This window comes from Podarcis raffonei, chromosome 9 (assembly GCF_027172205.1).
Source record: "Podarcis raffonei isolate rPodRaf1 chromosome 9, rPodRaf1.pri, whole genome shotgun sequence".
Taxonomy (NCBI): Eukaryota; Metazoa; Chordata; class Lepidosauria; order Squamata; family Lacertidae; genus Podarcis; species Podarcis raffonei.
Window position 1 is genome coordinate 2,652,455 of NC_070610.1, and position 14,208 is coordinate 2,666,662.

Sequence of the window (14,208 nt, forward strand, 5' to 3'; positions counted from 1 at the left end):
TCAAACTTTAACAGTATTGTTTTATTAAGTAATAAAAAACAAAGATGAGTAGAACCAAGAAATTATAATTCTCTGAAGAAGTGGGCAACACGTTTTACTGGTACAAAAGGACCCGATTCAATATACAGCATTACTAGCTTCTTCACTCCACCAGGAAGATCTCTATTTGTTTATCGAAAAACTCCCATTTTCCCCACTTCAAAGTGCTTAAGTTATTTATCTTTTTCTTTCTGCTCTTTGTCTTTCTTTTCACGCTCTGCTTTGGCTTCTTCCTCTTCATGCTTCTTTATCAACACTTCCACTTCTTTTTGCTTTAAAACTCTTATTACTGTCTTTCCATTCTCTCTTGTCAGGGTTGCAATCTCAACTGAAACATGAAAAATATAAATGATACATTTGAATATCCAAGGCTTCTTTTGAATTGAGTCAGCCAAAGGAAGAAGGTACAAGTCGCCCCTACAAAAGATATTGTCAATTTGTATGACTGGCATATGAAAGGGACTGCCTTAAATTATTAAACTGGCAATTAGTCAACATCCGTCCTCTGTTTTAAAAATACACCAAACTAGAGCAAATGTCTTAACTGTGGCTTCTCTCCAGTGCCAACAGAAAACACTGAAGTACAAGATAAAGATAGAAGGTTTTATGACACTTCAGCAGATAATGGAAGTTCCTTGTCTTTATTTTTATGAAATTTGTATACCGCCATTCATCCAAACATCACAGGGCTGTTCACAACATAACATTTTCGCTAACAAAATACTGAGCATGTCAGAATCCTTGCAATCCTGAATTTTCTTTAAAGATCTGTTTTCCCCATAGGAAAACTGCTGAGTGTTTTGGGGAAGGCTCAGGCTCATGGCTCCGGGGCAGAGCATCTGCTTGGCATGCAGAAGGCCGCAGACTCCATCCCCAGCATCTCCAGGTTGGGCTGGGAGAGTCTCCTGCCTGCAACCCAGTCAATGCAGACCGGGCTGAGTTAGATGAACCAGCAGCTCGACTCTGTATAAGGAAGCTTTCTACGTCTCCTATGTAACTATTTAAGCAGGCTTTATTATATTTTGTACATCATCTTGGGACATATGTGGAAGGAAATACAACCACCGCCACCAGCAGCTATTAGGCACTGTCATGCTACTCATATTAAGACAGGGAAAAATCATTATGGATGATGCTGACAGATTAAATTATTTAATATGTCAAACATACAGAGCATTAGCAAAACACTGCCAACTGTAGCATTTATTAAACAGAAACACACTTCCCAGAGGGAAGGCCAAAACCTCTTGTGATGGCATCTTAATGACTCACAAGAAAAGATGCATTACTGCTCACCTTTCTCTGCAGAGAGTTTACTGACATCCATGGTTTTGTTCAGGACTTTGACAGCCAAGGCAAGGGCGGATTTCAAGGTCATTTCTCCCTCTTTGTAGTCTTGCTTTAACATTGACACAGCTGCCTGTTAAGGAACATAAAAGATGACACTGCAGTTCTGCTGTGCCTTTATGTAAGACAGGGGAAGTGCCTGCTAGCGGATACTCAGCATAGACCTTACTGCTGGATGCTCTATTTGCAAAAAAGTTATGTTCAAGAATACGGAAGAAGGAATTTAGCATGAAAGATGACAAGCTTACAGCGCTGTTGTTTCCAATGCAGGTGGCTTTCCATCCCCCGTAGTTCCCACTAGGATCACTCTGATAGAGCTGGAATCCATAATGCTTATCCCAGCCAATGTACAGCAGTGAAACTCCAAAAGGACGCTTTCCTGTTAAAACACAAGGTTATGAGTGATTTAAATTAAGAAGCACAATTTGCCAAGAGTCCCACTTCAAAAGGGGAAAAGCCAAGACGAATGCAAAATCCTTTTTCTATGAACTAGGATTTAGTAGCTTGTTCAGAACTTCTGCTGCTTAAGATAAGCTCCAATACTGCCTCACCCCCAGTTTCTTTCCAAGATGTGTGGAAGAACAAGGATGCCAGAGACCTATTTTTGTCAGCCTGCCCTCATGCAGCTTCCCCCTTATGTTTCTTTGAAAGAGTCAACACACAGGCATAAGTAACTGCAAAACATATACAGAGTGATTAAGGACTGATTCCTCCACCCCACCCCCAAAAAAACTTGTTTTATTTTGAAGTAAATATTTATTTAAGACAAAAACCTGAAATGCATTTTGGAAAATCAGACACAACAAACAACTCCGTTCAAGCCTTGCAATAGTCAACAGGCAGATTTCTTAATTAAAAAGCAGAGGCAAATTAATAATAAAAGATCCATGTCATCTATACCCCAAAGAGAGAATTCAGAGGACCAAAATACAATTTGTTCTGCTGGTTAATTAACTACACCAGACTGACCTGCCATCTCAAGCGATTCAAGCACCACTGGAGCGACTCACCCCTTGAAGAAGCCTCCCACCAAACACAGGGATGGTGAGTGCACCTTTCCAAGGAGCTCTGCCTCAAAGTCAATTTTTCAGTCTGACTCTGGGCTCAATCTATGCCAGCAGAATTAAGAGCCAGATGCTTACAGCCCAGCAGCAATAATTAAATCAGCAAACTTTTTCAGCAGGGGGCCGGTCCACTGTCCCTCAGACCTTGTGGGGGGCCCAGACTATATTTTGAAGAAGAAAAAAGAACAAATTCCTATGCCCCACAAATAACCCAGAGATGCATTTTAAATAAAAGGACACATTCTACTCATGTAAAAACACACTGATTCCCGGACCATCTGTGGGCCGGAATTAGAAGGTGATTGGGCTGGAACCGGCCCCTGGGCCTTAGTTTGCCTACCCATGAATTAGATTATTGGTGTTGGAAGTGGTGATTTCCTGTACTTGACTAGGAATCTAACTTTTAGGACAGATCTCTGTATTCCAAGTTAATTTTATTTGCCACTTTAAAGGTAAATATGTTACCTCCAAATTGTGTATAAGCTTGCTTGATATCACATAGGGCTGTTACCAACTGCTCACAAGGAATTGGTTCTTGATACTGCAACAGATACCTAGAACAATTGGCACAATATTTACAAACATGTTATTAAATTCCTAAACCACACTACATCCGAGGATCATAGAGCAGTTTACAATAGAAAAATACAAAAATACATAACATAGTAACAAACCAAAACAATCCCACACCCCACCTTAAAAGGCCACATATTATTTAATTAGCCAAAGGCCAGGGAGAAGAGGAATATTTTTACCTGGTGCCTGAAGATATGTAACAAAGGCACCAGCAAGTCTCCCTTGGGAGAGCATTCCACAAACAGGGAGTCACCATGATATGGACCTCTTGAATGTGCTAATGCACCAGGTGCAATGATTAATGGTTTCCTGTCTACTTCTGAAGCTACCTGGAACAACTCTTACAGCATCAGGGTAAAATATTATCAAATAAATAATTTTTTAAAAAAAGAATCACTATAGAAATTGCACAAATCAGCTACAAATAAGCACCATGTTTACGTTTTACTTTCAGACCCCAACAGATTGACATGCCTGAAAACAAAAATTCCAACAACGCCCCCCCCCCAAATGACTGGAGAGACTGGTCTTCTCCGTCTTGTTTTGAGCCCCTTCACCTTTCCTTCAAGCATCTGCCATAGGGACTGCTTCACTACAGCCTGGAGGACCTACATCAAGCTGCACTGGGATTGTTAAACAGTACGGATGGGGACTGCGGCACACAAAAACCCAGCTTAGGAAAGACAGAGTGCTAAATCTACAATTTCAAAGCTCCTATAAGACTCATTAGAATAGGGGTGAGAAGCCTCAGGCTCAGGGGCCAAAAGCAGTCCTCTGGGGCTCTCTATCTGGCCCCCAGAACTCTTCTTGGTTTTGTACTATGAATGGCTTTGCCTGGCTGGATTGCATCCTCAATCTGTTGTACATTCATTTCCCTGCCCACCACTGGCCCGTGGCCCTCAAAAGGTTGCCCAGAAAATGAAAAAAGTCCCCATTCCTGCTCTAAATCCACATCAATGCCTTTATATCATTACTTTTAATGATATAAATTAAAAGGATTGAAGAAAATTCAAATATTTGTAAGCAGGCAGGATTGTTAAGCTACTTAAAATAACTTAATTCAAAAGCCAAGTCAGCATTCTGTAGCTGATCCATTGGGACCCTAAACTGGGTCACAGAGCTGTAGGATTGCAAATTAGAGTACAGCCACTCATATCTTTTGTTTTTTTATTTAATGGAAGCTGAAACAAAGAAAAATTGGGGAGCACAGAAAGAAGGAAAAAAAGGTAATCAAACCACTTTCACTGTCCAATTTCAAAGTGGATACATATCTTGCTGTCTTAGCAAAAAAAAAAGTCACTGAGAGGACAGATTGTTCTGCTCTGTCTGAGGTGTGATTAGATACTCTTTGACTATTCTATTTTTAAAGATTTCTAACAAGGCATGCAATTGACCCTTGCTTTAAGGGCAGCTCAGTCCCTCCCAAAATCAAGCTGCTTTTCCTGGGATTTTGGTCAATGGTCATGATCAAGTCAAAGCAAAAAAACTCATCCCACTGGTTTTACGAAGCAATTTAAACATGTTTAAGTGTCTGGAATACAATTTAATCTCACCTGCAATACCTATCTGCAAGCAGAACAGACTTCTGATGGCACAAGGAGACTTTCCCCTTCCTCTCCTCCCTCCTGCATGTCTCTCAAATCTGCTCTAGAGTGCAGTGGTACACCCTAGAGCAGATCTGCAAGGTGGTACCTCCTAGAGTGGGACGCGGGTGGCACTGTGGTCTGCGGACAAACATCAGCTCCCTTGGCCAGTAAAGTACATTATTACACCCTAGAGCAGGTAAAAGGAGAGGAAGGGGGAAGTCCCTGTGCACAACACTGGGTATCACCTCATATGCTTTAAACTTTAAAGTAAGGCACCATCAACAGATTGCTTAATCTCTGCAGACTGCAGCTAAAGACGAAAGACTAACAGGAAGGAAATCTCACTAAATACAGTAAGATTTACTTATGATAGGTTTGATTAGGATCTAACTACAGAACATTGGGGGGGGGGGTTGTACATTCTAAACTAGCCTTTCTCAATCTTGGGTTCCTAGAGGCTGTTGGACTACAACTCCCATCCGTCCCATCCTGCATAGCTAGTGATCAGGGATGAAGGGAGTTGTAGTCCAACGACATCTAGGAACCCAAGATCGAAAAAGGCTGGTCTAAACAATCAGCTCCTTTAAAAATGGAAATACTTCCATTTAATTTTAGACAGCAAGTCTGAAATCTAAAGTCACACATCCTTATAAATACTGTCTTTATTTCAGAATTTACATATTAATAATATCTTTTGATACAAGAAGAAAACAAGTATGTCTGGTGATTTTGTCATACTGCTGGACTTTAGGTTCCAAGCCTAACATCAGTTGTCATGAATTTGTCTTTTAAAGATTCCAACCATTCTTGTGATTTTACTATTCTCTCCTGCCTGCATTGTCATTTAGGTATCAACTTAAAAGTATTTATTTAGTCAGGTTTTTGATAGTTAGCTGTACATTTTAACAGACAGGGTTCATTGTCACTGCACTGTGCTTTAAAGGTTACTATTGATTTAATGATAACTTGTATGCCTGTATTGTGCTTGAAGGTTGTTGCTGGCAGCCCTGAGCAGGTGGAAGGGCAGAGCAGAAGAATGCAAACACACAAACAAACAAACAAACAAACAAACAAACAAACGTACCTTTGTGCAATCAGCCTCAGTTCATTCGTTAGCACATTGGCATCTGAAGTTATGCCAGCCACACTGCAAGCCATATCCCTGGAATATAGAAGATCACTGTGTTTGACTGTGAGCTTCACGTACCATTTTATAAAGCAGAGGCACTATTTCATAACACCATGGCACACTTAGCTCCAACCGAGCCTATATCTTCACTGCACATAGTCATTACTTGAAACAGTTTGCTGATTATATGGATTTATCAAATGACTTGTATTAACACAGTGCGTGTGCTTCTATGTCATCAAAACTAATCCACAAATTATCATAATGAAACACACAGCTGGACTTTTGAAAACAAGTAGATAAACCATTTTCTCTCCTCTGGTCACATCAAATATTTTTCAACAATACTGACATCGCTCACAAACATTTGTAAGAAGATAACAAAAAACCGTACACTTGGGAAGTCCAGATATGGATCATCCCAAAGTAAGGGCACCTGCCCACCCAGATGCATGAAACAATGGATGGGGGGGCATAGGAACTGGGTGGGTGCTCTTACTGGATAACAACAAAAATAGGTGGACGTATAGAGACGACAGATTCAGCATCCGATAGGGTGCACAGGAGGGTACACTTGAGAAGATGCACTGCAAACAAGCCAGAAGTACTAGACAGAAATGCTTCACCTGCCAAAATTTCAACACAGAAACAAAGGCAGAAAGCGTAAACTGGAAGGTAGGAAAGGAGAGCACTGGAAACTGGAAACAGCTGCTAGAGGTATTAAAAAAAGTTTCGCTATATCTGCTTTCTTGACAAAAAGTACTTTGTGTCTCAATAGTTCTAACTTGTATTTACTAAATGCTTTTCTTGCTGAATTTAAGAGGGTTACATGATAGCTATTGTTTCAGCAGAAGGAAATCAAAGTAAGTAATTTAAGGATTGGATTTAGGAAAAGAAAGGGTAGCCTAAATTGGTATGGAGCCTAAACCGAATAAACATTAAGTTAATTTGTTGATATGGTAAAATATTTCTTAACAATCCAGGGGAGAGTTATGGCTCCTATGATTGATGCCTAGAAGAGTAATGGCAAGAACTATGGAGAAATCAAATACAGAATATTTTGTTGCTGGAATGCTATTGAATGTTTCTGAATTAAATGCATAGAAATTGATGGCAAAGTTATACATCAACTCACTACAGAAAAGCAATGTTAGCACAGTATTATTTCTGCTAGGAGAAAAATGTTGCTATGGCAGCAGCCCTGAAAGAGACACCTGTAAATGGAAGTTGAAAAAGGCATGGAATCAAAGACGTCAATACCTCATAACCTGAACTTGCAGAAAAATAGGGAGCTGCCTTATATGGAGTCACATCACTGGTCCATCTAGCTCAGTATTTTCTATGTTAACTGACAGTAGCCTCCAAATTTCAGACGGGTCTCTTCCTAGCCCTACTTGAAGATGTGAGAGATTGAATTTGGGGCACTGAGCTGAGACTTTTCCTCAAAACATTTATAATCGTACCACAAAACAAAAAATTATATAAAACATAGGGGCATACAACTTACTCATTGAGTTTGTATATTTTCTCTGAAAAAAATACTTCATCCAGAAGTTTGTGGATGTTGCGCCTTTCTGCTGCCAGCAAGACTCCATCATTTGCTAAAATCCCCAGGCAGGTGCCTGCGTGTCCAATGGCCTCCATGGCATATTCAACCTGATACAGGCGACCTGAGGGGGTAATAGTGGCAGCTGAGTCACTGATTTAAACTCTAGGCCAGAGTCACACAAGCATCAAATTTCTTTCATTTGTGTCCTAGCCAGGGATTCTTTTGGTCCAGAACAAAATATATAGCATGCAACCCAAACTTCCCACAAGGAGAGTTCTACTCTGATGCTCTGCTGGGCAAAAGAGTGATTCAGCCATTTCTGCCACTTCCTCCTCCACTCTGCAGACCCCAGTACCGCCTCTCACGAGGACACCCGGACCCTGCAGAGCAGCTTTCTGGAAAATGTGGGAGACGCAGGGGAATGGGCAGAAATCACTGACTCACCCTTTGTCCTGTGGGAGCCTGGGCTGGATTGGGGTCTCCTCTGCAAACAGAAGGAATCCTTCCATTCGCAGAAAGCTATTTCTGGTTCCAATCCACTTTGACCAAGTCCACATAGAATAATAAATAAAGACTGCCACTTTTAGAAATAATGTTAGTGTAAAATAACAGCATATGGTTGTAACTAAGGGTGCCCTTCCTTCTGATGGAAGACTCTTTAATTCCGCGCAGAATTTTGCCAGGGGAATGAGGGTGTTTTTGTTGTAGTTCTTTTACCAATTTCCTATCCCCTCTGCAACTATAGCATTCAAAACCTGCTCCGGAGAACTGGGAGGTGGCCTGGAAGAATGGGTAAATATAGCTTCATTCCACTGGATGATGGAAGGGTCCACTGGATGAGAGAGCTTTCTGTCAGTACGGGGGACACATCTGGTTACAACCCATAAAACTGATAGTTAAGATAATTAATATTCAAATGCATTATGCTCACAGTGCTACCCTCCGCATGCTTATCGGGAAACAAGTTCCACTGTTTTCAATGAGATGTACTTCCAGGTAAGTGTGCACAGGAGTAGTTTATCCTCAGGTGAACTTCAGTTGCTGCTTAGGGCAACCCAGAGATCAAATCCTTATGCTTCAGTACACAGCCAACCTCTCAAGGCAGATTACAGCAATGTAAAAATGAAATATTACAACCAATGAACCATTCACAAAGCTCCATAACTGCCACCTTGGAAATAGCATCATTTCATTTTTATCAGAGCAGCTGATGAAGACAGAAATTGAAATGTTGCAATGCAATTACCTTCTGGGGAAAATATTGTCGTTCGCGAATCATATCTTCGAGACTGCAAAGATGATTATTTAATTTACAAACCATTCAAATGATAAACTGCAACATCCATAGTACTTGGAAAAATAAGAACGTGGAAAAAAAATCTGGATAGGTAGCTGCTAAACTTATCCACTGCTAGTTTTATCCTTCTGAACTGTGCCACAAAAGACAGTCTATTTGAAACTCAACGGGGATCCTTAACTCTCCTTTGGGTCCCATGTCAATGCATGTCAGAGGCACAAATTTCTGTGTCTGATCTATATACTGTCCTATACCCCAAGATCACAAGATGGCTTACAATAAACAACACAAAAATATATAGCATAACAACAACAAAACCCCCAAGTTTTAAGCCCACGGTTTAAAGGATCATAGGTTTTATAGGTCAAAACCAGCACTTTGAATTGGGTCCTGAAACTGGCAGCCAGTGCAGTCAGGCCAGGATCGGTGCAATATGCTCAAACCGTCTTGCCCCAGTGATCAACCTGACTGCCAAATTCTACACCAGCTGAAGTTTCTGAACAGTCTTCAGAGGCAGCCCTATGTATTGCAGTAATCTAGCCTAGAGGTTACCAGAGCACAGAGAGCAGTAGTTAAGACTGTCCCTGCCTAGATAGGGGTGTAGTCAGGCCACCAACCAAAACTGATGGAAGACGCACTGCGCCACCAAGGCCACTTAAGCCTCAAGCGACAGAAGTGCCCGCAAGCTGTGTTCCTGCTCCTTCAGAGGAAGCGCAACCTCATCAAGAGCAGGCAACCACCCATCCATCGGGTGCTGGGAGATAAGCAGTTGTCAAAAAGGAAGGGGCAGTCACTCTTGGCACATAGGTCTATTGTTTCTCATGTTCTAAGTGCATGGAAATCCCATAAATGAGCCCACACTTCTGATTTTCATAAAAACCTCATTTTTTTATATTCTGAACAGTGAACAAAATTTTATTCTGCATATAACTGTGGACCTGCCAACATAGCCCCTCCCCCCATTTCATTAACCTTGTTTTCATACAGCTTGAGCCTCAGTCTACTACTGGCTATCTTCTATGGCCAGAGTGCTTCTAAACACAAGTTGCTGAAAACTGCAGGAGTGGAAAGTGCTGTTGCACTCACGTCCTGCTGGCGTAGGTAGGCCACGGGTGTGATTCTGCAGCCTGTTCTTACATAATGTAATCTGAAAAACTGCTCCCGCCCTCATTGCTAACCCATCTTCCACAGAAACAGGACAGAAACTCACCATGGTGCTTGTAGACTGTAGTATCTGCAAAAGAAAACAAATGGGTGTTAGATGGATCACACACAGGATAGCCAACATTTCCCTGAATGTTCTGCAAAGCCCTTAACAGCAAGCCTGTCTCATGGAAATTCCTACCATTCCTCCATGCCAAGAAAAGCTTCATCTGCTACTTTTCTGAAAGAAAGATTGCCAGGACCAGTAAGAAAACTGGCAGCTTTAATTGCATATACCAGTGACATCCCACACTTACCAAACACTGTTTTAGAAACAGATTAATCATAGAATCAAAGAATTGTAGAGTTGGAAGGGACCACAAGGATCGTCTAGTCCAACCCCTTGCAATGCAGCAATCTACTTACTTCGCCAAACCTTTAATAGACATTACAAGTACCGGTATAAGGTAAAGGGACCCCTGACCGTTAAGTCCAGTCGCGGACGACTTTGGGGTTGCGGCGCTCATCTCGCTTTACTGGCAAAGGGAGCTGGCGTTTGTCCACAGATAGCTTCCAGATCACGTGGCCAGCATGACTAAGCCACTTCTGGCGAACCAGAGCAGTGCACAGAAATGCTGTTTACTTTTCCACCGGAGTGGTACCTACTTATCTACTTGCACTTAGAATCATAGAGTTGGAAGAGACCACAAGGGCCATCGAGTCCAACCCCCTGCCAAGCAGGAAACACCATCAGAGCACTCCTGACATATGGTTGTCAAGCCTGTGCTTAAAGACCTCCAAAGAAGGAGACTCCACCACACTCCTTGGCAGCAAATTGACATGCTTTCGAACTGCTAGGTGGGCAGGAGCTGGGACTGAGCAACGGGAGCTCACCCTGTTGCGGGGATTCGAACCGCCGACCTTCTGATCAGCAAGTCCTAGGCTCTGTGGTTTAACCCACTTATTACAAGTGTCCTACACCCTATTACAAGTCTAGGCCATCATAAAACATCCATATATAAAATTTTGCCCAACGTGGGGCTTGAACCCACAACCCTGAGATTCAGAGTCTCATTCTCTACCAACTGAGCCATCCTGACTACAGTGAACCAAGTTAAAAGTCCTTGCGCAACCTGGTATTTGGATTTTGTAGCATCAAATGTATTTGTGACATCTTAAATATTAACAGATTTATAACGGCACAAGCTTTTATATATGAGTAGAGAAGGGAATATTGTCCAACTACATTCAGTAATTATTTTCTAGGGGAAGAAATGCTCAGCCTACCATGACCTGGAAACTCTTCCCTTAATCCCTGGTATATGGAAGTTCTGCTTTTACAGTGGTACCTTGGTACTCAAAAGGCTTGGCTCCCGAATGCCACAAACCCAAAAGTAAGTGTTCCAGTTTGCAAACATTTTTCGGAAGCCCAACATCGGCTTCCGCTTGAGTGCAGGAAGCTCCTGCAGCCAATGGGAAACCGCACCTTGGTTTTCGAATGGTTTCGGGAGTCGAATGGACTCCCGGAACGGACTAAGTTCAAGAACCAAGCTACCACTGTACTATGAATTACCCACCCCCGCCCCAAGCAGCCACAGAATTAGAGAGTATCTTCTTCTTTCTTCTCTGGTGATCACTCGTAGCCGAGTAAGATTGTTTTTCATGAACACCGTTTTAACATTGAGTCTGTGACTGTGGAGGCCAATTCTGGATCCACGCTCCTTCCACAGTGGGGACACAGGTTTCTGGGCGGGAGCTGATCACGGTGAGGGTTCGCCAAGCGTGCCTTCCTCTTAGCACGTTTCTCCCTTTCGTCCCGAGTTCGAGCGTCTTCAAAGTCCACAACACCTTTGGTAAAGGCTTTGCAGCGCTCGCAGGCCAATGTTTCCCAGTTGTCAGTTTGATACTACATTTCTTTAGATTTGCCTTGAGGGAGTCTTTAAACCTCTTTTGTTGACTACCAGCATTAAGTTTGGAATAGAGTAGTTGCTTTGGATGACGATCATCAGGCCTCCGCACAACATGACCAGTCGAACAAAGTTGCTGTTGAAGAATCATTGCTTTGACACTGGTGATATTTGCTTCTTCCAGTACACTGGCATTAGTTTGCCTGTCTTCCCAAGTGTGTAAAAATGTTCGGAGACACCGTTGATGGAATCTTTTGAGGAGTTGGAGATGGCATTTATAAGTGGTCCACGTTTCACAAGCATACAGTAAGGTTGGTAGTATAATAGCTTCGTAAACAAGCATTATGATTTACAGTGTTGAAGGCCTTAGTCAGGTCAATAAACACTATATACAGGAGTTGGTTTTGCTCTCCGCATTTTTCTTGAAGCTGTCGAGTGGTGAAAATCATGTCCACTGTCCCCTAGAACAGGCACCCCCAAACTCGGCCCTCCAGATGTTTTGGGACTACAATTCCCATCATCCCTCCTGTTACCTAGGGATGATAGCAGTTGTAGTCCCAAAAACATCTGGAGGGCCGAGTTTGGGGATGCCTGCCCTAGAATGCCTAAAACCATTTTGGGATTCAGGAAGGGTAGCCTCAGATATTGTTAAGAGATGGTTTGCTAATATCCTTGCAAAATAAAATTGCTGGCCGCAGTTAATAAAGAGATGCCTTGATAGTTTCCACGATCCATTCTATCACCTTTTTTAAAGAGATTGATAATTTTGGCATTCCTATCGTTTGCTGGGATGTTTTCTCCCAGATTTCTTCGATGAGCTTGTGAAGTTGTTGTATAAGTTCAATTCAAGTGTTAAAATATGTCAATTAAAAACAACAACAAACCACAAAATGTGTTATTTCATTTTCCTAAGCAACATCCCTTTCTTCCCACACTTTTAAACATTTTCCTAACGTCGCCACAAGACCACTTCAAGCTTTAGGTGTATGAAATGTTATTCTCGGCAAAGTTAACGTCCAAATATGTGTACATAATCATAAACGATCTCACAGAGAAACACAGGCGGTTACGAAGGAAAAGGATGGTGTTCTAAACTGAAACACCCCTGGAAGAGAAACAGGATAGAGATCCCTCTCCCCTTCAAAGACAAACATTAAGGAAAACTGGCAAAATGCTCCTACTAATTATTTTTTTGGGGGGGGAGCGGGTGTTATTCCCCGACCTCCACAAAACTGCACTGTTTCAAATAACAGCAAATGGATCTAGAGTACGGACAAGGAAACAGCGGAACCACTGCCTGCCTCTCCCCCTGGCTCCCTCGCAGGGCAGGCCGCCCAAACGTAAGGAGGAATGGCTGGGTCCACCTGTTGAGCTCCAGTCTGCCAGAATCAGAGGCGAGCTGGAAGGGACCCCTGGGGGTCATCTAGCCCAACCCTTCCCCGCAATGCATCCTCTCCAGCCTGCCCGCCCCGAGCTGCCCCGGTCGGACTGCGGCCCAGGCAGAGGAACCTGCCGAGTCATCCCGGGAAGGGGCGGCGGCCTCTCTCGGAGGAGCCTGCAGGCCAAGGCCCCTCGCCCCCCCCCCGGACCCCCGCCCGCCGCCAGGGGCCGCGAGGACCCGCCGCCGCCGCCGCCGCCCGGAGCTGCCCGAGGCCCCTCGGCCCCCGCCAGCCTCACTCACCGCCGCCGCTTTCCGAAAGCGAGAAAGATGGCGGGCGCCGCGCGCCTGCGCACTGCTGAGCAAGAGGGGCGGGCATAGAGACGAAGGGCCAGACCGCCCGCCTGGGCCTTCTCCCGGCTCCGCCACTCGGAACCCATTGTCCCCGTGGGCGGACTACAACTCCCATCATGCCCGAAGCGTCGCCTGCGTGAGCTGCGCCAGGGAGACGGAAGCGTCAGGGGACGCTGGGGGCCAGGAGGCGGGTCGGAGGGGAGCGAAGGGCCAGACTATTCCTAGGGAGGGGCCGCTGACCCCCCATTGATTTTGTAAATTAATACGAAATACGAAACAACATTTTATATTGCTTTTAATTCTACATTTAAGGGTGTATTTAAGAGTGTTTTAAACGTACTATATTGTACCTTATACGCCCTGTTATTGACCAACATGATGATGATGATGATATTACTTGATTATTTACACCCCACCCTCCTGACTGTGTTTCCCCAGCCACTCTGGATGGCTTCCAGCACATATAAAAGCATAATAAAACACCAGACATTAAAAACTTCCTTTCTGATGTCTTCAAAAATACAAATTCCCTTTCAAACAACCCTTCACTGTACTCTAATCATATTAATAAATTGTTTTATCTTGTTTTAAATTGTTGTACTTGAGCTTTTTAATGGAAAGGCTGGTATAAATATTGTTGTAACTTATTTTTCTTATTATTATTGACACACGGAGGATAGATAATAAATAATAATAATAAATAATAATAATAATATATTCATTATATGCCACCCATCTGACTGGGTTTCCCCAGCTACTCTGGGCAGGTTGCAACAAATTAAAACACAGGAAGACATAAGAAACTTCCCTATACAGGGAAGGGAATTTGGGTGGGGATC

General features: G+C 43.1%; 1 protein-coding gene and 1 non-coding gene across 3 annotated transcripts in view; both read right to left on the bottom strand.

Annotated features, from left to right (window-relative positions):
- The window catches only part of PSMA4 (proteasome 20S subunit alpha 4), a 201,514-nt gene continuing 187,306 nt past the window's right edge, over nt 1-14,208 (bottom strand). The window contains exons 1-9 of one of the 2 annotated variants that reach the window (XM_053403022.1): nt 13,256-13,271; nt 9,798-9,821; nt 8,537-8,579; nt 7,249-7,411; nt 5,697-5,774; nt 2,916-3,004; nt 1,635-1,765; nt 1,336-1,459; nt 1-367 (exon numbers count right to left, since the gene is read on the bottom strand). In XM_053403022.1, the coding sequence (XP_053258997.1) occupies nt 213-367; nt 1,336-1,459; nt 1,635-1,765; nt 2,916-3,004; nt 5,697-5,774; nt 7,249-7,411; nt 8,537-8,579; nt 9,798-9,800 (786 nt within the window). In that variant the 5' untranslated portion in view covers nt 9,801-9,821; nt 13,256-13,271 and the 3' untranslated portion in view covers nt 1-212. Of the gene's footprint in view, nt 368-1,335; nt 1,460-1,634; nt 1,766-2,915; nt 3,005-5,696; nt 5,775-7,248; nt 7,412-8,536; nt 8,580-9,797; nt 9,822-13,255; nt 13,272-14,208 lie in introns of those variants that run through there. The other variant, XM_053403023.1, reaches the window with a different exon arrangement.
- TRNAQ-CUG (transfer RNA glutamine (anticodon CUG)) lies at nt 10,758-10,830 on the bottom strand. Its single transcript has one exon. It is a non-coding gene; the product is annotated as a tRNA-Gln (tRNA).